Source organism: Mytilus californianus, unplaced genomic scaffold (assembly GCF_021869535.1).
Source record: "Mytilus californianus isolate M0D057914Y unplaced genomic scaffold, xbMytCali1.0.p SCAF_9, whole genome shotgun sequence".
In the NCBI taxonomy this organism is placed as follows: domain Eukaryota; kingdom Metazoa; phylum Mollusca; class Bivalvia; order Mytilida; family Mytilidae; genus Mytilus; species Mytilus californianus.
Genome location: NW_026262745.1, coordinates 98,111,967 through 98,135,690, shown reverse-complemented (window position 1 = coordinate 98,135,690; position 23,724 = coordinate 98,111,967). Strand labels below are relative to the sequence as shown.

The window sequence follows — 23,724 nt, the reverse complement described above, 5'->3', positions numbered from 1 at the left end:
TATATATATATATAACCATCCTATCCATCACATACAGAGAGACTTAAACGCATCAATACGTGAAAAAAGACTAAGAGATTTGAAACATTATTTTTGCAAACAAGATTGCTAAAAAAGCTTAATACTTTAGCATTAATCAGATCAGTGGGCGTTTCCAATTCAGATTTTAGACATCCGAAGGAATCCAATTGTTAAGAAAAACGTAATACTGTTGGTCGGTGCTCACAATCGTCGAACCCTGTCGGTATTGCATTTTGAAGAATAACACTTTTGGTATCCATTTTTTTTTTAATTCAACCTGTCGCAGTATTTAATTTCCAGTCATTTTACCATTTTCGTCAATGAAATTACCAATCTGAATTACATAGCTTTTGATCAAAGAGGGACGAAAGATACCAGAGGGACAGTCAAACTCATAGATCGAAAACAAACTGACAACGCAATGGCCAAAAATAAAAAGACAAACAGACAAATAATAGTACAGATGACACAACATAGAAAACTAAAGACTAAGCAACACGAACCCCATGAAAAACTTGAGGTGATCTCAGGTGCTCCGGAAGGGTAAGCAGATCCTGCTCCACATGTGGCTACCGTCGTGTTGCTTATTTTATTACAAATCCGGTAAATAGTCTAATTCGGTAAGTCACATTCGTGAAAAGGGAAGGGTATTGTAGTTACGACATAAGGAACATATCCGATATCATCTGTGAAACGGTTATTCCATAACGGTCAACCAACTCGTGATCAACTTTGACATAATATCTGCACATATTTTTAATTTGGGTTTTAGTACACCAGATAATTTCTAACGTTTTTTGTTTTTTTTTCGAACGTTGTTTTACCTCAATCTCTATTTATTTAGCAAATTCACCAAAACAATGAATTTCAACATATTTGTAAACCAATCTTTCAATGTTTTCCAAGTTTTCAAATTGGCTCTAGTGTTCTGATACACTTTTCATTTTGTGTTTTAAATAAGGTGACGACATCAAATATATTCAGTTTCTTATTCCACACAATGAAAACATATACTTCTAAAACGTGTACAACACCAATATAAATGAATGAAAATGTAACAAAATATATCAATAAATATTTCAGACAATTTAAATAACTATATCGAGATACTTCCATTCAGAACGAAAGGTCATTCTTTTGAAGAAACTTCCCGGACGATACCACGATTCTATTAAATGTCACTGATATCACTGATATCACTGTTCCAGTTTTCAGTAAACTTAGGGTATCGTTGTCTTTTTGTATAGTGATTAATATTGTTACACAATGTTGACTGCTGTACCCCTATTTCAACATTTTTGGCTATTATGTTTGTTTGTTTTGTTCATACATCGTTGTCAATATAATGGAATTTTATGCGACTGTCATACAAGTGAGAGGTTAAGCTAGCTATAAAACTAGGTTTAATCTACCATTTTCTACATAAGAAAAAACCTGTATCAAGTGAATTTTCCTGAGAGTTCGGTATGTTTGTTATTTTACTCCAGTTGATAATAATCGTGTGAAGTTGCCAGTTTTCTACACAATCTTTCATCTTTAATATTCTTTTAAGGTTTTAGGCAGGATACCATTTATTATATTAAAAAAAAACATTATACCCCTTTTATAAAGTAATATAAGAAATAACTTACCAAGTGACTTGGGTTTCTTTTCATATTTTAAAACAATTGTTTATTTTATGGTTTTGCAATAACAGTAAAATTTAACTTTCAAGCTTATCTAACTTTTCACTGACACAGAAAATATTCTTGTCACTTGTCAAGTATTTCTTAAGGCTGAATTTATTGCAACCTATTTATCTATGTGGTATATTGCAGCGTGTTCAAATGGTTGTTTTGCCATCTGCAGTTAAAATTCAAGAGTTAAAAGTTAAAGAGTTATTTATTCTCTGATCAATTTCTCCTCTGATATCACTGATATCACTGTTCTATTTTTAAGTAAACTAAGGGTATCTTGTTGATCATTTGTGTAACATTCCGTTAGTATATATGTTAGACTCAGATCGACGTCCGGCCTCTATTCGACGTTCGTTCCTCAAATCGACGTCCAAATCTGACGTAACGTTCTCAAATCAGTGTCAAATATTTTAACTCTGTAATCGACGTCTAATGTGACTTTATGAATCACAAAAAAGACATCTGATCGATGAGAGTCTCCTCTCATTGCGATGTCTATAAATTTCATGGAATTATTTAATTTCAAATTGATATTTGTTTATATATATTATCTGTATCTTTTTGTCTTTTTGTGAAAAAAAAATGAAAATAACACGTTGAAAATTTAAAGCGTTCGAAGCGCTTTTTTGGATTTACCTTCATCAATAACAAGTAGTTTACAAAAACTTTAACCGTTTTCTCTTATTGGTATTAAAATAAAAATGACATTTAACATCAGAAAATATCAATAAGACGATCACCGACTTCATATTACTATAAAATCTACATGCGTATGTATATTTTGGTGAAAGACGTTCATATTCTCGATCTATGTTGTCGTTTTCCTTTTTTGTTCATTGTCAAAATCTTAAAAAGTATTCTTTTTTTGGACTTATATTTTTCAACAACTTTTTGAGTTTTATGTTCAACCCATCCTTTAATTAAGATGAGATTTCACTGCCATAAGTCCATAAAATGGACGTCGATTAGAGAAACACAAAACAGACGTCGATTAGAGCGGCATGAAATTGGTCGTCGATTTAGAATGTTATTCTATTGTGACGTCAGATTTGGACGTCGATTTGAGGGATGGACGACGACTAAAGACCGGACGTCGATCTGAGTCTTACATATATGTAATTTTTACATGATTGAAAGTATAGTTTATGTTGCATTGGCGTTTGTTTTTGTTGCACTTCAGTATTTCTGTTGTTCCGTTGTTTTCCTCTTATAGTTGATGTGTTTCCCTCGGTATTAGTTTGTAACCCGGATTTGTTTTCTCTCAATCGATTTATGACTTTTGAACAGCGGTAAACCACTGTTGCCTTTATTTAACGGTCATATAGAAGTGAGATGTTTGGCTAGTTTTAATCCACCATTTTCTTCATAAGAAAATGAGTCAGGAATATGACAGTTGTTATTTATTCGTTTGATGTGTTTGAGCTTTTGAATTTGCCATTTGCTTAGGGACTTTTCGTTTAGAATTTTCCTCGGAGTTTGATATTTTTGTTATTTCACATTTAGAATTGACTTTTATATACTTTTATAATTTATACCAATAGTCTTGTAAGCTACCTGATAGTTATCCGTTGTTTAAATTGAATTTTCAGAATTAATTCTTTGGATATTGAATCCTAAACAAACAAAGAAATTATGTTTTAGATGCTTAACAATTGCATGTCGATTCAATAAATAGGAACTCTCGCTAAAAATATGGAATGTATTACATGTACTAAATATTGTTAATGTAGATAAGGTTGTTTGCTATCTTGAATCGGAAAACAGGATAAAAACCTATCAAAACTTGTAATAAAAATAGCAAATTGTGAGGTAAACTTTAGTTCAATTATTAATACATTACTACGACTGTATTTTTTCGAATACAGAAAAATGTTGATTTCTATTAAATGTATCAAATATACAAATTTATATCTAATATTATAGGGTTAGTTTTTACTACAGGTATATACAAGAAAAATGGATGAAATGATAATTATGATGATAAGTAACCAGAAATTTAATGCAATGTATGTACACTTCCAAATAATGTTATATTTATAGTATTAGCGTTTAAAAGATAAAGGCCGTATTTGGTCGTACTAGAATAATTCATGCGTATTTTTTAGAAAATGATAGTAAACCACAATGAATACCTTGCGTTTTCAATTACACCATTTCACAAAATGTATCGATTTTTCCGATATTCAGAAAAATCATGTGATGATAAAGTGTATGCATGATTTATTTTATAGTATTCCAGTTCAAGAAATTGTTTCATGTTTAAATGAAAATGAAAGATATTCCATGATTAAAACATGTTGGATCTGATTAAAATTATTTATACTTTTATCACTTTATCTTATAGCTTAAATAATATAATCAATAAATAAGTACATATATTTCTTATGTAGAAAATGGTGGATTAAACCTCATAGCTAGCTTAACTTCTCACTTGTATGACAGTTGCATGAAATTCCATTATATTGACAATGATGTGTGAAATACTGATTTTGTTTGATAAAAAATTTACTGTTATTAAATTTTGGAAATTATTCAAAATAAGGGAATATATCTTCCTCCGGCTAAGCTTTAATTCCTTGACGGGTTAGGCTCTACTTAAGGTCCTTTTGGTTTTATCAGCTCTTCAGCGCCTGTATTAATTTTAGATTTTCAAATATCACTGAAAAAGATATAATAACAAACATATCGAACTCCAAGGAATAAAGAGACATTTCATGTCAAAATGCTCATTCGGTGCAGAAAAGTTGGTATCGTAAATGCTATTTTGATGTGCTTTTTTTTTTAGGACGAAATCCCAAACCAAAAACGACAACTCATCAGGGAATTGACAAAGTTATTTCAAAGCCATAACCAAAAAGAACATATACTATACGACCGAATCTTTTTCATCAATGCAACCCAACCAGATGACCAAGAAATAGAACTTCTCAAAGATACTTTAGTGGAAATTGCATTTCAGCAATCTACTTGGGGACAACGAATGCCGGTCGCATGGGTACCACTAGAACTACAATTATCGGAGATGCGAACAAAGGGCATTAACCTCATTACTAAAGAGGAGATTCAAAATATGAATCGATCAAATTCTGAGTTCATGCTGAACGTATCCCAGCTTGAAGAGTTTTTAAAAATTCAACACTCTCTTGGAAAAATTATGTACTTTGACCAACCTGGCCTTCATAATTTCATCGTTGTGCAACCTACAGCAATGGTCAATATTTTGAGGTCTTTTATCACCGACGAAAATTTTTGGCCGAAGAATGATGTACTTAGACAGATTCTAGGTATCATGGTTAATACGGGTACGGTTAAAAAGAAAGAGCTGTTTGACTTATGGTCACAGCCACAGTTTCAGGAATTTTTGCCTTCCACTGAACACAAGGAATATATTGTACAAGTCTTAGTGTATCTGGATATTCTTGTCGAACCGAAACGAGAAGATAAACAAGATTCAAGAAATGAGACATATTTGGTACCATGCCTTGTAAAGAGTAGAATACCAGACAAGTTCCTGAAGTTTGAAGAACAAAAAACAATATGTTTGGCATATAAACTCACGAAAAGCATTATTCCTGCCGCTCTTAGCTTTAAACTCATCGCCGCAGCAGTCACAACATGGCCACTTAAAGTAGTAAAAGGGCGTAATTGTCTTTACTCTCAATCGTCTATTATGACTGTTGATAAAGAAAACGAACTTTTATTTCAAATAAAAGATGACAGAGTTATTATATGTCTCAGCAATATATTTTCTAGGTATAATATATCTCCTGATATAGCTGCCAGTATCCAGGACTGTTTGGTGTTAGCTCTCGAACGAGTTCTTCTTTTTTATCATGATTGCTTTGGTCGATCAACCGCGAATTTAGATGTGAAGAGTCTTTATGCAATCAGGGTTGGAGTAATATGTCAAAAACGAATGTGCTTTTTGTCATTGTCCAAAGCCAAAAGGAGGCAGACATGGATTTGCCAAAGGGAACAGAAACACGAAACAGAGTGTTGTTTATACTGGGTGTTTGACCGGGTATGTATAATCTTTCAAATCATAAATATTCAATAAAAAATCTAAACATTTAATGTTTTTCATATTCTTTAAATATGTTTTCATTCATTGCATTTATTTTTTAAAACGGAATTTAATTGCCATAGTATGAACTGTAACAGCCGGTTGACAAAAATGTTATCAATTTACAATATTTCTATATTTTTAAGAACACAAGAACATGCGGTACGATGTGTAAAGGTGAGTATAAACATGTGCACATATATTGTTTAAGCTAGTTGTTAATGACAACTTTAGGCTAATCATGTTATCCATACGTCCGTCTTTTGGTCCGTTGCAATTTGTTTGCGCACTTAATCTTTAAAGTCAATTTCAGTTTATTTAAAACATGCTACAATCCGTTTTCGTACAATAAGGAAACAGTTCAATTCAAGCCATGTAAACAAGTTTATATCCGAAATTAGTTATACTATTAAGTAATTTTTGGTCAGACCTTTAATGTTTGTACATTGCTTTTGGTTTTGATATTAAAACATGTTTGCCTCAGACATCAAATATGATGCATTACATGTTGAAAAACGCCTCTTGTGAAGTGAATTTGGTATCATAAATGCATGCGGGTCTTATCAGTCTAATAGCTTAAATCTTCCAGACTGGTATCAAGATACACATGATGATACGGATATTGTTTCATTTGGGTATATTGAACAAAAGAAATATTCCTGAACTAAGGAATGCACCCCTCGTGCATTATTCTGCTTTTTATTCTGTATTTGGCTATGCATGTTTGGCATTTTCCGTTCTATTAGCTTTTGAAAGTTTGCATTTTCAAACTTGTTCGCCTTTACCAATACTGAAAAGAAATAAAATTTCAACATGCTAATCTGCTGAAGTAAATTAAATTTTGTTCAGCAAATATTTTATGTCAATTCTATAGCGTTAGTTCAATACCGTTGCTAGCTGTATATAGTGGGCTACTGGTCCCCAATGGTAGCATTTCCTCCATAGTCAGTTCTAACATGATTTATACCCCAATTGACCTTAATTCTTTGTTGACTTGTTGTTTTAATAAATTTTGGTCCCATGTCTTTCATGCATGGTTGACCGTTATGGAATATCCATTTCACAGATGATATCGGATATATTACTAATGTCGTAACTACATTCCCGTTCCCTTTTCACGAATGTGACTATTTACGGGGTTTGTAATAACATGAGCAACACGACGGGTGCCACATGTGGAGCAAGATCTGCTTACCTTTCTGGAGCACCTGAGATCACCCTCAGTTTTTGGTGGGGTTCGTGTTGCTTAGTCTTTAGTTTTGTATTGTGTACTATTGTTTGTCTGTTTGTCCTTTTTTTTTAGCCATGGCGTTGTCAGTTTATTTTCGATCTATGAGTTTGAATGTCCCTCTGGTATCTTTCGCCCCTCTTTCACCCTTATTGAATTATTTATACGTTATTGGCGTTCACAATTTTCGAGTTTACGTATTGCTTATAAAGTTTAGGCCAGAAAAGCGCAGTACATGCACCAAATATATAAATTGCTATTTCCGTTTTTTTTGTTCAACTTAGTCAAACTCTGTATATCATAATTGTATTTTGTTTATTGTTAAGAGTTAGGGACTGAAACTTTGCTTAAGTATTAACTACTTTTACATTTTGTTGTGTACATGGAATGAATTCAAACGTATTGGGTAAAGTCGAAAGGTTAATTAAACTTAGATATCACCGTATGTAAATATGAACACACATGATAACATGAAGATCGGAGTGAAGACGTCAGACACTGTACTTCATGAATCAAACTCCATAAGAAGAAAAACCTTATGGAAAAATGTTGTTTGTGCTGTATTTAGACCCCCTAACAAGAAATTTGTTTTGCATGCACACGTATAAAAATTGCGGTTTTTATCCAACGCAATCATAGGTTTGAACGTTGTTTTCAATTTAGACTTGTTTATATTTTTTCGTTTGGACTTGTATTATATTTGCCTTCGGGTTTATATGGTCCGTTCATCCTATTTCGACTCTTTCAAAATTCAAGAGTCTATCATAAATTGAGGTAAATTATATGGCCTTCCAATAACCGTTCCGATTCCTAACATCACTGAAGAGACATTAATTGTCGAAATCCGGATATGGTGTACAAATTTTTGCACCTCATGTTTGCGATATACCCTCTTTTCCGCAAGTTTATTGTTTTCCGTTTGGTAATAAATTAATAATAAGATCCATTTTTTACATCTGGTGATCCGTTTATTTGTCAATCGCCAATGGCAGTCAGCAGGTTTTAAGAACATCAGTTGTTCGACCTGCTAGTCAAATGCGTTTTGTTAAAATATACTTTTTCACTTTTTCGGTCTTTTGGAAAAATGTTGTTTGTGCTGTATTTAGACCCCTCTAACAAGAAATTTATTTTGCATGCACTCGTATAAAAATTGCGGTTTTTATCCAACGCAATCATAGGTTTGAACTTTGTTTTCAATTTAGACTTGTATATATATATATATATATATATATATATATATATATATATATATATATATATATATATATATATATATATATATATTGCAATATCACTTCCTTTTTAATTTTGTATTGTGAATAGATATAGGATAATTGGATATCAAGTACATATCGTATTTACATGGATGATGAAACGCTCTAAAGCAGAAACAACTTTATTAAATATGAAAAAATATCTTTAAGTAAGATAGTTTGCACTGTAGTTTTAATCACAAATTACCATCATTTATTCCCACTTTCAAAAGACTGCTCAAGTAAAGGCATCAATCTAATAAAAACTTATTGATTTCATTTTGACCATTTCTTAACAGAACATCAAAATAAAACATAAAAAAGATAAGACGACTTATCAATTTACAAAAAAACACGCATTCGTATGATTTTTTTTTATTAAGTAAATGGTGTATGTCTTTATTCATAGGTCCTCCAAAGGAACTTTTATCTTTGAGTCCAACTGACAAACACTTGGTTAGATTAGCTACACAGTTAAGTGTCAACGAGTTCGAGGAGTTCTTTATTTCTCTAGATATGACACGTGCTGATTTAGACGAAATTGAACATTGTTACCCACGAACTGAGATAATGTGCAGGAAATTGATGGCATTATATAAATGGAAAAAGAAAAATGAAACAATCAGACTACAGGATTTATTAGACGCTCTTACAGAAATAAAGAGGCCTCATTATCTTTGCCAGGTTGTATTTACGACATTCTTTTGATATTTCATCACATCTACATTGCGTTAATTAACCTATATTAAAATTGTAACCAGTGTTCCAAGTCAGGAATGTGACAGTTGTTATTCGTGTGTTTGATATGTTTGAGCTTTTGATTTTGTCATTTGAGTAGGGACTTTCCGTTTTGAATTTTCCTCGGAGTTCGGTTTTTTTGTCTTTATTTTACTTTTTTGTATTCATTTATGTTGTTTTTTTATTATTTTGAAGAAAATAGTTTAATTTTCTTATTAACCAAGCAATGCAATGAATTGTTCTTTAAAATTTTTCAAAAATGAAATTGATTTGTGTAAGTCATGAACCCTTTCAAGGAACCTGATACTGTTATTCTTTTTATTTCATTTTCCTTGACATGACATTTCTGGTTGATGTTTTTAAATCGGCTGCAAGGTCTTATATGGGTTCTAGATAATTTTAAGGTTCTCTTTACTTTCCAGAATATATTCTTGAGTTGTGCTATAGTTTAATATTATGTTTATATTTTCTGTTTAAGATTTGCAACTACGTGTTAATGTTGTTACACATTCGGGGCGAGACACTTATGTAATTTCTTAACATAACATGTTTCTATAAATTGCTCTAATATTAAAATAGAATATACAAATTATAGATACATGATTTTTTATGAGTTGTTATTGTCTTTGATTTAGCGAGCGATCAGTAACTGCGAGTACTCTAAGATCTGTATTTTGTTTTTTTTAAATTTTATTTTAGGGATGTATAAATACCCTGCCAGGTACAGTCTGTGTTTTTGTTAGATGTTTTTCTGCTTGTAAAGTGCCGCTCGAAGTCATGAGCATGTAATTCAGTGGTGGTTTTTGGTTCATGTCTGTCATTTTTGTTTTTCCTACATTCTTTTTTTATATATATATAAATTAATCTGTTATTTTTCTGAATTGAATGCTTTCATTTTTTTTTAAATCGAGGTCTTTTATAGCCGACTATACAGTATAGATTTTACTCATTGTTAAAGGCAGTATAGTTCCCTATAAGATGTTTAATTACTTACATACACTTCATTTGAACTTTGGTGGATATTTGTTTCATTGGCAATCATACCACATCTCTTTTTTTATAATATTGAACAAGGAATATGAAATCTTATATTTCCCACTTTTAATTACTCGAATGAAACAAGTATAACAATACAACCACAACCTTCACGATAAATTCAAAATACTATCAACCGACTTATTTTCGCAGATACTTCATTTCGCGTTTAGCCTTTTTTATCCCAATTCGCGGCGATCTAATTTCGCGATTTTCAAATTGACTTGATGTAGTTAGACAAGGAAAGACCCAGGTTTTAAATGTTTGCGTAATTATTCCTTTTGCAAAAGTTGCGAAAATAAATCGCTCTCAAAAATTAGTTGGTTAACAGTTATCAAAATATGCATCTAAAGTTTTACAGTAGTAGTATTACGACATTCTTCTTCATTAATTCGAAATACTTTTACATATTTGTTTTAACATAAGGAAAGCATTTATAAATTGTGCCATTCACTTATGAAACTGTGTTCATACATAAGAAAATTATACTTCATGATTGCTCGTAACTTTTGTGTCTTCAAAGATATACTGAAAAAAAATAATGTAGTAACTATGTTGTAACGAATTTTTATTTTGTAGATATCAAGAGAACAAACAAATTTGTTCAGTGAGTATACATAACAGATATACACGACCTGTGTCAACAATTAACTAATATCTATCGCTCTTCGCTGTACATGTTTCCTTCTACAAATCTCCGTTTTTCTTTTGCATATCACAATTGTATGATGTCAAATACGCTTTGCCCAGCCTTACTTATATCAACCCGATACTCATTGAGGTCATTCTGTTTCAGCTATCGTTGATAAGTTTGGCCCAAATCTATCAAACATTCCTAAATTGTTTTTATAAAGAAAAACCCAGGAATACAATCCAGAGCAAAGTCTTGTTTATCGGAACAGAAAACAGTGCCTTTCTACGCTACGGTCATTACTATTCCTTTTCGTTCTTGGAATTAACATAAAAGAGATTGATGGAAATCTCTCGTTTTTATACTAGATAACTTAAATTCAATCACAACAATCCTTTTAAAGAACGATATGAAGCCGGATTGTCTAGATGTGCATAGAAGTATCTTTTGTCATATCTTTTAAAGGATAAAATTCTTACCTCAAACTTATACAGTATCAATATTAATCTAATGGGTCTGCTAAATTAAATTACAATTCAATTCAATTCAATATGTTATTGCAGTTAAACACTTTTTACTGTTTATAACAAAAGCAAAAGACTGATATCCAGTTGAAATTACACACAAAAAATCAAACTCGTATTTGAATTGTTTACATGTGTTTCTATGGCCTTTAAAAGTTTGCATCTCTGGCCCAAACAGCATTTTTTTGGGAAAGAAATCCAAAAATTGACAATAATCTTATCGAAAAAAAAAACAATCGGGTCTGTCATTACGTTAAGGCGTGTTATTGTTGACTATTGTGACTATAAAAGTTACACACCAAACATATTTGATCCAGTATTTCGGTTCAGGTGTTATTGTACTTTTAGATATGCAGGCTACATGTTGATATAATGCCATTAAACATTCAAAGTACCAAAAAATAAATAAATGGGACAAGTGAAATAACAAAAAAATCTTCGTGCAACTACAAATGTTAAAACTTTTTATAAATAAGAAGATGTGGCATGAATGCCAATGACACAACTCTTTAAAAAAGTCACAATGTATAAAATGTTAAAAATTATAGGTCAAAGTACACTTTACAATGAGTATACTTATTACTTGTATTTTTTTTTAAATGTTCGTGAACTCATTTTGTTAATAAGAATTTAGGCATATTAATTATTTTTTTCATGAAATGTACTCAAAAAGAAACGTCGGACACTCCGTTCATTAACAACCGCCTTCAATCTTACTAAAAGCTCATTACGACAAACTTTATCCTGTATGCATAACTTCAAAATGAATTGTATTTATGTGTGTTATCTGAGAATTATAGTCTTCCATGTCTGAAGATTTTTTGTGTGCTCTCCAAAGAAATATTTCAATAGAATTTTTTTTCGTGTTTTTAAAACTTTAAAAGATCGCCCCTAATAAACGATCAGACAATAGTTTTAGGTTGACAAAAAACGTACAATAAATGATGCTGTATAGTTAATCTATCCATTTGTTTTAAATACAATTGTCTTTTAATGATCGTAATGATGACGTGTGAATAGATTTATCTTTTTTTGAAGAGCTAAATTGACAACAAATCTTCTCTTCAATGTCTACATTTTTAAAGTTTAAAAAGTAGGTTGCCTAGAAAATGAACATGATAATGTTAGAAACGATCCGATTCTTTACTTCCTCCCCATTTTGACTGGAATCGGTACTTTTACTTATCACGTCTACGGCAACACACCGTAGCATTGCTTAGATGCCTTACCCCTCATCTAACTATAGCTGATTAAAATGCAGCTTTCGTTTCGGAGTTTTTACTTTCTCGTAGGTATTGAACAAGGACGACTAATCACAATACAAGAAGTATTTTTACGTGTACATGAACAATCATCTACTAATCTCTTTTGTATCATTGCAGGATTATATTCTATTTTAGCATGCAATCACTATGCATTATATTTAGATATGTCTGTCTATGTGTAATTAAAACTGCAAACTATATACCTTTTATATCTGATTTCTTAGGACTAAGAAATACCAGCGTTCGAAATATTAAGTGCCTATGATATAAATATATAGTAACTATTATACTTGCTGTTTGGTCATTTCCAAAGACTTATCTTTCTAACGAGGACGATGGGTCGTTTTAAAAAACGGTCCTGTACAAAATAAAGAACTCATATACGCATGCAAAGAGTACGAAACAATACCGATATTACCCTAGAGGCTCTGAATAGCCTGTGTCGCTCACCTACATGTAGGTCTATGTGCATTTTCAACAATGGACACTCTCCAACATTGTGGACTAGAGTAAAATTCATGACAGAATTATATCTTGTTTGTAGATCTTGTTTTACTGATCATGTTTCTGTTTCTCAATACCCTCTATCTACTTTACTTTTCGCCAAAAACACATTAATAGGCAAAACAAAATCCACATTCAGGGGCAATCACTCCCATCAAGAGTCTACGATTTCGGCAACATTTGGTTTATTTGCAGATCTTGACTTGCTGTTCAATTTTGCAATTTAAAGTGCATATATATCTACCATACCTTTTCAAGATAAAAACAAGAGGCTCTGAAGAGCCTGAATCGCTCACCTGTTATTTAATTGCTTAAGTCTTTCATCAATGATTATTTTTGCTTTTCAACATATACTAATGAGTGGCTAAAAATGCCATTTAAATGTTCTTTGTATCTGTCATATTTTCTTCAGCAAAAAAAAAAATGCATGTTACCCCTTTGTTTTATTTCAGCCATGGTGGCTATGTTTCTTAACGTACAAGGAAATAAGATACAAAATTTATACCAGATACTCTGTAACTCATTCAGCCCAAGTTTCGCTGAAATTTATTCAGCAGAATCAAAGGAGAAGATTTTTTAAAGTTAGAAAGCATGATTAACAAATTGTGTAAAATTGTCCTTAAAGGACAATAACTCCTAAAGGGGTCAATTGACAATTTTGGTCATATTAACCTATTTGTAGATCTAATTTTGCTGAACATTTTTGGTGTTTACAGTTTATCTTTATCTATAATTATATTCAAGATAATAACCAAAAACTGCAACATTTCCTAAAAAAAATATCAATTTAGTGGCAGCAACCCAACAGATTCATCTGAAAATATCAGGGCTGATAGAAATTGACCTAATGAACATTTCACCCCTGTCAGATTTGCTCTTAATAATTTAATTTTTGGGGTATAGGCCAAAAACTGCATTTTACCCCTATGTTCTATTTTTAGCCATGGCGGCCATGTTTTTTTGACGAAACAGAAAATAAAACACAAAATTTATTCTAGATACACTGATGATCATTGGTTGGAATTGGTTCAGTAGTTTCAGGGGAGAAGATGTTTGCAATAGTTAACACCGTACTGACGACGACGACCGCCAAGTGATGGCAACAGCTCACCTAGGAAAGGTGATCTTAAAAACGCAAAAGTTGGTTAAAATCCCTATCACAGAGTAAGAACAGTAAAAAAGATCCGGCTTACGATTAAACACATAAAATCGTCATTAAAGAACTATTACTTCAGTAAGGTCATTAATTTTATTTGTAGATATTGTCCTACCGATCATATTTGAGTTTTAATCTAACTATTCTTCGGAAATAATGCAAAAACGCAAAAATGGTTAAAAATCGGCGTTAAAGGGCAGTTACTGCAACAATCTCAACCATCCTTGTCTTATTTGTAGATCCTATCTTGATGATAACTTTGTCATATATATGTTTTGTTTATCTTTTATTGTTTTTCTAATATAAGGCAAAACTCAAAAAAATTGTAACAATCGTCATTAAAGGGCAATAGCTCCAAATAAGGAGTCGTCTGACGATTTCGACAATTTTAACGTATTTGTAAGTCTTGTCTTATCAGTCTTTTATAATAATGAAAGTTTCTCTCTATTCAAGTTTTCAAGATAATAGTCAAAATGAAAAGCAACTGGTAAAATTCGTGATCTAAGGGTAATAAACCCTTTAAGAAGTAGTCTGATAGTTTTGATGTGAATAAAACATACGTTTTTGTCAGCATTCTGATCATTTTGGTCGCTGTTAAATTTTCTCTTTTCATAGCCGTTTTCAAGATATCAGACAAACGTTATATTTTAACAATATGTTCTGTTTTTAGTTATGTCGACCATGTTATTTGGTAAACATGGTCATCGGACACACTTGTGAAACTAAAAACACTAGCGTTAATTGTGTCCAAGTTTTATTAAATTTTGCCCACTTTTACAGAAAAAGATTTTGTAAAAAAATTTAACACTGACGAACGACGTAGTACGACGGCAGCCATTGATGCGTAAAGCTCACCTGACACTATGGGCCGGATTTGCATAAAAGGAAACGGAAAATACAAGTAAACATGAATATTTCAGATTAAAGATATCCTTTACCAGAATCAAGCAAAATGAATCTTATCAAACTGTTCGGCTTCGGCTAATACAATCTTGAACGTAATGCAAATTAAAAACAAAAACCCTTTCTGCAAATTCGATGTTTACAACAGAGGCTGCAAATGAAACTTTTACAACCAGCTGCATTGGTAAGTTCTCTGCGATTTGAAGTACACCTTTTCATTGATCTCATTTGGTGCCACGATTTCAATTTTCCTATTCCAAATCTTTCCCGTGTTATTCTCTTCTTCCGTAGACCAAACAGTGTTGTGGTCAATGATGGTAATAGTCAGTTGATTGTGGTCTGCTATTTAAAAATTTATTATTGTCACTAACAAAACATTTCTCTTAAGTGTACCTTGTGATTCTTATCCCAGGAAATAACTGATCACTTAAATCTGCAACATCCGTTTATAATGAAACCGACAGTAGGGATCCGCTGTTAGGAAGCTTTAATCCCATAGAGATATTATAGTGTTGACGTACAATTTAAGTAATCATACTTTGATACCTGTGATTAGTTACATGCACAAATTGATTTAACTATTTCATTCAGAAACAAACAAATTTCAATATGCAAATATCGAATATACATGTAGATCAATATTCTATTCTCTTATGACCACTGGGAAAAGGTAAAACATAAAGATAGTTTAAATGAATAAATAAAGGGGAAGCTAGTTAACCGATGATTAATCTCGAAATTCGATAAATAAAAGAGAAATCAAGGTAACACACAAAAACTCAGGCAGAGTTATCGTCTCCTGTTATGCATGCATCCTCTAACATTCGAATCCGTTTTCAATCAAAATATCATAACTCTGGAATAGGACACAAGCGATAAAATTACCGTCTTTACTGGTATCTAAACATCTAAAAGTGCGAATATATGCTGGTGAGTTTGGACATAGACACATCGTATCTGCCAACCAATTTGTTATAGCGTCCATTAATCTCATACAAAGCCGATTTCAGTCGTTCATCCTTAACTCTGTCATTTTACCGATTATGTTCTATCAGAATGAATCATTGTGCCTTTTTTCCTCTTTTGCATTACTTCAGTGTTGTCATCTAATTGCCTTTAAAGCAAACTACATCCAGTGAATTTTAGTTTGTTCATTGTTGAAGTCCATACGGCGACTTTTTATTAATCAAGTCTCTGTCCTTTGGTATTCATAGGCATGTGTCTCATCGGCACTCATTTTACATTTCTAACTTTCGTATTTTCAAATAATTAAACGTATATCTTCATTTTTTTAAAGAAATTTCAAAACGTGTAGAGATATAAGTGGTTACAAGCTTCGGGAGGGTTTGTGGTTGATTTTCATATAAAGACATAATCTTTTGATCAGTTTAATTGATGTCTGGAGCTGGATGTCTGTAACTTCTAGTAGTCACTTAGTAATTTATGGTTATCATTTTCATTTTGATTAGCTTCTTCTGTTACCTGTTCTATCGCCGGACTCGGACTCCTTTTAAGCTGAATTTTATTGCACCTATTTTTGTATGCATTTGTCTTCCACATTGACAAGAGATATAGTTGAGGGTTGAGATCCAGATCTCACAACACATATTTAATCCCGTCAAATGTTTGGACCTGTCCAAAGTCAGGAACCCTTAGCCTTTGTTAGTTTTGACTTGTATTTTTTTTTTTCCTTTATATGTTTCGGAAATCAGTGTGGCGTCCATTTCACTGAACTAGTATACAGTATTATTGTAGGGGAAAGCTGAATATTGGACAGGCGATACCAACATCATAATAACATGATAATATAGACAAATAAACCATGCATGGTCCTAATAGCCCGACTTGGTAAAGGCACAACATGTGATTTTAGTCTCAAAACTTTTTTCGTTTTCTTATCTTGACCATTTGGTGTCATTTATTTTTTCATTTATAATTATTAGACAAAGCAGAAAGTCGACAAATATCACCAACGGATGAAGTCCTACAACAATTGTCTCGCCAGCTAGGAAACTGTTATACACACCTTGGTATTGAACTAGGAATAAGCTTCAGCAGTATCGAAGAAAGCATGTACAGATTCCCAAAAGATATGTATGATCTAATATATGACATACTGAAAAAATGGAAAAAACAGGAAAATGCAACAGTTCATATTCTTATGATTGCTCTCCAGCGAGTAGACTGTGGAGGACTGAGATTCCTTCAAGAGGAATACAAGTAGAAAATATAAAAATGTTTTACATTTTATATTGTAAAATTATGTGAACAATACAGTATTGACTACAATCTGTCAATACCTATATTTTGGCATAGTTCAAGGTCGTGTTTTTTTGTTACCATTAATGACGTCTTAACACTAACTCCAATGGATATTTTTGATAGTCTTAGATACATGATTTTTTATAAGTTGTCATTGGCTTTGAACTAGCTGTCAGTAACTGCGAGTACTCTCAGATCTGTAGGTAGTGTCGTTTTTGTTGTTAGGGAAGAGGGAGATATAAATAACCTGCCACGTCCGGTCTTTAATTGTGTTTGATGTTTTTCTACTGTTTATCGATCTAATGAGTTAAGCCTTTTTCAAGTAATTTTGATAGTTTGTTCTTATGTTGTGCTGTTACAGGGGAGGGTTAGGCACTCACAAACATGTTTATCCCCGCTGCATTCATTATGTGCATGTCCAAAGTCAGGAGCATGTAGGTCATTGGTTGTCGTTAGTTCATGTCTGTCATATTTGTTTTTCTTGATTTGTTTTGTTATGAATTAGGCCGTTAATTTTGTCAATTGAATATATATATATTGTTTCATATTTTTCATGTCGGGGCTTTTTAAGGCCTACAAAACGGTATGGGTTTTTCACATTGTTGAAAACCGTACGGTGGCCTATAATTGCTTACATCCACTTCGTTTGAACTTTGGAGAATAGTTGTTTCATTGGCAATCATACCACATCTCCTTATTTTTATTTCACAATTTGATAAGGGATAAATATATATATATGAATGGGTCTTCAAATACAAAGTTATATTTCCATTGTCAGTTACATTTTTGTATGCCATAATTAAGACTTTAACAAAAAAACGTCTCGTACTTTTTAAAAAAAAGTTCATCCGAAGTTACCAAGACCTTGTTGATAAATATTTTCCCTATCAATTTCACAAATAATACACAATGGTCTTGGAGTATAGATTCTGGGTACTAACGTTGTTTGTCATCTTAATAACTTGTTATAGTATTCTTTTATTTGTCTTTATGAATATTACTTTTACTGTTTAGTCTGGTTTGGTGATATCCATTTGACGTGGCTCTGTACTTATACATTCCGTCATCGTCTAATTGTTCTATGGTAAAACATTTTGTATTCTTGTGTTTCATTTTTGCTAATGAGCTTTGTTTATATGCCTTTTTATGTTTCTTTGTTATATCTAACGTGGCTCTGTACTTATACATCCCGTCATTGTGTTATTGTGCTATGGTAATATGTTTTGTATTCTTGTGTTTCATTTTTGCTAATGTGCGCTGTCTATATGCCTTTTGTGTTTCTTTGTTACATATTTGTTTGTTTTTATAGTAATTAAGATATTATAACACAATGTTGACTGCTGTAACTCTATTTTGACATTTTTACCCATATATTATCTGTTTGTTTTGTTCACACATCGTTGTCAATATAATGAAATTTTATGCGACTGTCATACAAGTGAGAGGATCTAGCTAGCTATAAAACCAGGTTTAATCCACCATTTTCTTCATAAGAAAATGCCTGTACCAAGTCATGAATATAACAGTTGTTATCCATTCGTTTGATATGTTTGAGCTTCTGATTTTGCCATTGGATTACGGACTTTCCGTTTTGAATTTTCCTCGGAGATCAGTATTTTTGTTATTTTACTTTTTAGACAATGTATTAGTTGTTTTGACACAATTTGACTCTAATGCCATAATTTCCATTTTTTCAACTTTGGCAAGGTTTTTTTCCAAGAACATTTCGTCTATATTAGTAGATAAACAGAAATTTCTGGCTGTGTGAAGAGCATTTTTTTCTACTCCGATAACAATGTTTTGTTTAATAAAGTTCATAGATTGAATGTTTAATTTTCAACATTTTGATAATTGAAACAAACCATTTTTGGGCAAAATTGTTTTTAAACCATTTCGCACCAAAAATCAATAGTTACAGTAGAATCTGTTTATCTTATTTACGTTGTGATGATTCATGGTGTATTGACTTTGTATACGCATGTGACTAGCCATTCTTTTATGAAACCCAATATTAAGAGTCTCTAACATATGCTTTATTTGAGGAAAATGGCTTACAAATCTAACAGACTGAGTATAAATGTTTAAATGTAATGTTAATTATTACAAAGTTATATGTATTATACAAATTCAGATACGTTTTTTGTGTGTTTTTCCGTGTCTTGTCTATTTTCATCTGCACTTGGTATCGAAAGTTGATTGCATTTTTATATACATGTAGATCCAAATTTTACAAAGATTTTTTTTATTATGTCTATTTAGGCTATTTTCTGCTCTTTAGTCGGATTGTTGTCTCTTTAACACATTCTTCCATTTCCATTCTCAATTTTACTATTATCTGTCTGTCACTCACACACTGAATACGACATTCATTCATCTCCAAATTACCAAACAATTTTTAGATCTACCTGCTTAATTTGACAAAATATGTTTTTTTTTGTTTATCCACTACTATGCAGTGCAAGTGTTCGTCTTAGTTGTTTTTGACAAATTCATATTGCATTGTTCAAGTTTTTAAGGTTTCGGTTTTATTAAAAACAAAAATCAATTATTTCAATAACAAATGAATAAGATTACAGTAGTATTGGTCATAATAAAGATAAAGTTTAGTATTGCGTAGGGGTTTGGGATTTGATTGTACATGATAGTGTCCTTGCTTAAAACATTTTAGTACTTCAATTCGGAGGACTATAAATGAAATTCATAATATAAGTTGAGATTAATTTCCGTCACGTTCAGGAAGAGACCTCTATGTTTTGTGTTCACATAGTCATAGATCAGGGCCATATAAATACCTAATTTCATGAAATTATGATTTCTTAATGATAAAGTCTATAAAAAAATTTCTATAAATTATCATTTCTATGGAAAAATTACACTTTTAAAACATTTTTTCATTTTTTATTTCAAAAAGTTGTAATTGTACGTTTCCTTTCAAATGGTGTTTGCCTGTTAATGTTTTCTATGTAAATTTATCTGCAGACTACTTTGATTTGACTTTTACTTAAACTACAATAAAAAATGATCTGTCATAATTTTGGCGTTGTTTGTTAAATTAGATTTAGTATATTAAACGATCCGAATATGCTTGGACCTTGCTTAACTTGATTTCTTTTTTGTATATTTATGTGTGATAAAGTAGAAATTCAATTAGACCAATATAAGTCATATATAGATGGTCCAGATAGCCTGAATGGTGCAGACATTTAATATGGTGGTGTTAAACCCTGGTTCATACTTACGTCTATTCTTTATCCATTTCTATGTAGCAACATTCAAGCAGCACCTGCATACGAAGTATATATCTCCCAATTGATACGATATTCCCGGGCTTTATTTCATATCATGATTTCCTTGATAGAGGGTTGCTTCTCACAAGGAATCTTTTAAACCAAGAGTTCCAAATCGTGACGTTGAAATCATCCCTTCGTAAATTTTACGGACGCCATCACGAGTTGGTTGATCGTTATGGAATATCCGTTTCACAGATGATATCGGATATGTTCCTTATGTCTAACTACAATCCCGTTCCCTTTTCACGAATGTGACCTACCGAATTAGACTATTTACCTGGTTTGTATTGACATGAGCAACACGACAAGTGCCACATGTGGAGCAGGATCTGCTTACCCTTCCGGATCACCTGAGATCACCCCCAGTTTTTGGTGGGGTTCGTGTTGATTAGTCTTTATTTTTCTTTGTTGTGTTTTGTGTGCTATTTTTTGTCTGTTTGTCTTTTTGTTTTTTTGCCGTGGCGTTGTCAGTTTATGTTCGATTTATGAGTTTGAATGTCCCTCTGGTATCGTTTGCCCCGCATTTGAAGATTTGTCAAAGAAGAAAGAAATACCAACCTGTACTGTCCAGCTTTCAACAAATTGATGACTAATTTGAACAAGTAAATTATGGATTGCACAAAATTCAGAAATCATGGTAAAAAATGATGACTACTAATGGGGGGGGGGGGGGGGCTAGCTAATGTAGTATTAAGTAACACAAAACAAACTAACTAGCAGGGTTATACAAGTGATACAACTTATACAATTTATCAAAGGTTACCACGTCTTTTTTCAAAGTAAGTCATCCTTTATTAAGAAAATTGAAATTCACTCCGGACTGAAGAGATCGGTCCTTAATCAATGCAATTATAACATAGAATAGGTCACATCTATAGCTATGAATAAGCATTCAACTTTCTACCAAAAGTTCTTGCATTAATCCCATTAAAATTGAATGAAATATAGATATGGCCATGTGGAATTTAGTTCCGGGGTTTGTTTTTTTTTTTTTTGCCCCTTTTACAGATCTTTTTCTGAATGTTAAAACAAACTCGTTGTAGATAGCTGATTTATTATTTGGTACACAAGACCGGATGGTCATCTACACAAGAGTAATGAATGTCAATTGAATCAAAACAGATGGAACGTCACATAAAATACAAAGTTGAAGAGAATTGAAAACCAAACATTCAAAAATGCTGCTCAAATGTCATCTATGAATGGAGGTATAAAACCCTTTTGATTAGATTTAACCAACTCACAAACTTATCTCCTCTGACGGCGTTTCCTCACATCAATCTTAAAATATTAGATATATTTAACCTCTTTTAAATGGATTGTGATAATATTATGTTATACATGTTGTAAAACCTTTATCGCTAAACCTTGAATTGAACATAACAGATTACATTCATGTGTAGAGTATGAAATTCAGACTTGTAATCACACTTATGCATATACATTTATTATAGTTATTTGACTCATCAGAGTGTCTTATCGATCAAAAGGCAAATTCAAAATACGTAACAAAGAGATGGCATAAAATAGAAATAGAAATGCATTTTGTTGCCATTAATGCCACATACATTTGAAATCGAACCTTGTTCATTTCTGTTCGCATTTTATCCTTCCGAAATATACATGAAGTTAAAAGCTGGGTTTATTTTATCTTATTGATATTTTTATTTGATTCTATATGTTATTTTTGTTTTGCCAATTCAAATTAATACTTCGTATCATTCATTTTTTTAATTTGTTTGCTTGGTTAATTTGTTAGTCAAATTGGCTTTTCAATAAAGTGGCTCAACTTATTATGCCACCTTTTGAAAGTTGGGATATGACCTTCCATACACTGATCCTTCTTAGAACACGAACTTAACAAAACAATTTAAGTACTGTATGTGTTGCATAAATATGAGGCAGAGCGTGATTATCAGTTTTATTTTCCTCTAATTGACTTTATCTATTTAGAAAACGACGAACGGCGTTAAATCTAATTATTACATTGGTAGCAATGAATTACATTGATTTCCCAGTCAAATAAAAACCGATAATTTCACATGTGAAATAAACGTGGTTATTTCACTCTCTGACGGCATACAACAATAGGCGTTGTCAAGACGTCGATAACGTCGGATCAAAACAAACTGTGAATGCGTAGAAAAAAGATATAGTTCCTTACATTTTCCACATTAATTTCATTAAAAAATGCCATTTGCCAATGTAATAAAAAGAATAACTAATCAAAGAATTCAAATATCGAAAAATATTCAACTCGTGACCGAACAACACTGATAATTAACTCATGCGCTACGGGCATTCGTGAATTAATGTGTTGTTCGGTCACTCGTTGAATATTTTTCTCTATTTCAATTCTTCGATTAGTTATTCTATAATTACATGCATTTAGTATTAATTTCCTCAAGAGGAAAACATGTTCATTTTTTTTAATTAATAATATGAAAGTCTATCTTTTCTTCACAGAACTCCAAAAGTTGTAAGATGTGCTAATAACTATAGATACCTAACTGTTTTATTTTAACGGAATGGTGATGAAAATGACTTCAAATTCATACAACTCATACTAGGTTCACGCATATGCATTGGTGGTTTTTGTATTCTATCGGAATCGAGACTTTTCGGAATACATATATCCATATATGTGAGTTATATATATAGCCTGAGATCCTTAACCAACATTTTGTACTCGTCATTTAGCACTATGGGGCAGTAAGACAGGATCCAAGGTTATGAGTTTAAAGATCCACAGGGCGTTCGGAAATCGTCTACATTTGAAGTTGATCTGCGCGGTAATAAATTAATCAAAAGAAAATACAAGTAATAGCTGTTCTATATAGCTAGCCGTCTAAAATATTGTGAAATTGGAAAATTCATTTTTGCATTGCAGTTAATTCATTCAGAAAAGCTATGTATATAAGTTTTAGCGGATTACAAAAGTTAAAAGGCTTATACAATTTTTGAGATATACAAGTCTCTTTTGAGAAAATGAATAAGCATTGCAAAAGGAGTGTGTAATTCCTTAATCATTTTTAACTGTATATCATGTTTATTGACATTAATTTTGGCTCAAACAGATACTTTATTTCTTGACCTTGTCTTTGGTTGATTATTTCTTTGTTTTTGAAAAATATGGCCACTTCCGCCTGTACCTGTTTCATCATAGTAGGTAAAG

General features: G+C 31.9%; 2 protein-coding genes across 3 annotated transcripts in view; one reads left to right on the top strand and one right to left on the bottom strand.

The window, feature by feature from the left end:
• The window catches only part of LOC127715518 (uncharacterized), a 63,952-nt gene extending 43,661 nt beyond the window's left edge, over nucleotides 1-20,291 (top strand). The window contains exons 6-10 of the mRNA XM_052221575.1: nucleotides 4,483-5,718; nucleotides 5,907-5,937; nucleotides 8,651-8,925; nucleotides 10,594-10,621; nucleotides 16,941-20,291. Coding sequence (XP_052077535.1) covers nucleotides 4,483-5,718; nucleotides 5,907-5,937; nucleotides 8,651-8,925; nucleotides 10,594-10,621; nucleotides 16,941-17,221 — 1,851 coding nt within the window. The 3' untranslated portion in view covers nucleotides 17,222-20,291. The remainder of the gene's footprint in view (nucleotides 1-4,482; nucleotides 5,719-5,906; nucleotides 5,938-8,650; nucleotides 8,926-10,593; nucleotides 10,622-16,940) is intronic.
• LOC127715520 (uncharacterized) overlaps nucleotides 1-23,724 on the bottom strand; it is a 248,440-nt gene that overhangs the window by 144,157 nt on the left and 80,559 nt on the right. The window lies entirely within an intron of this gene.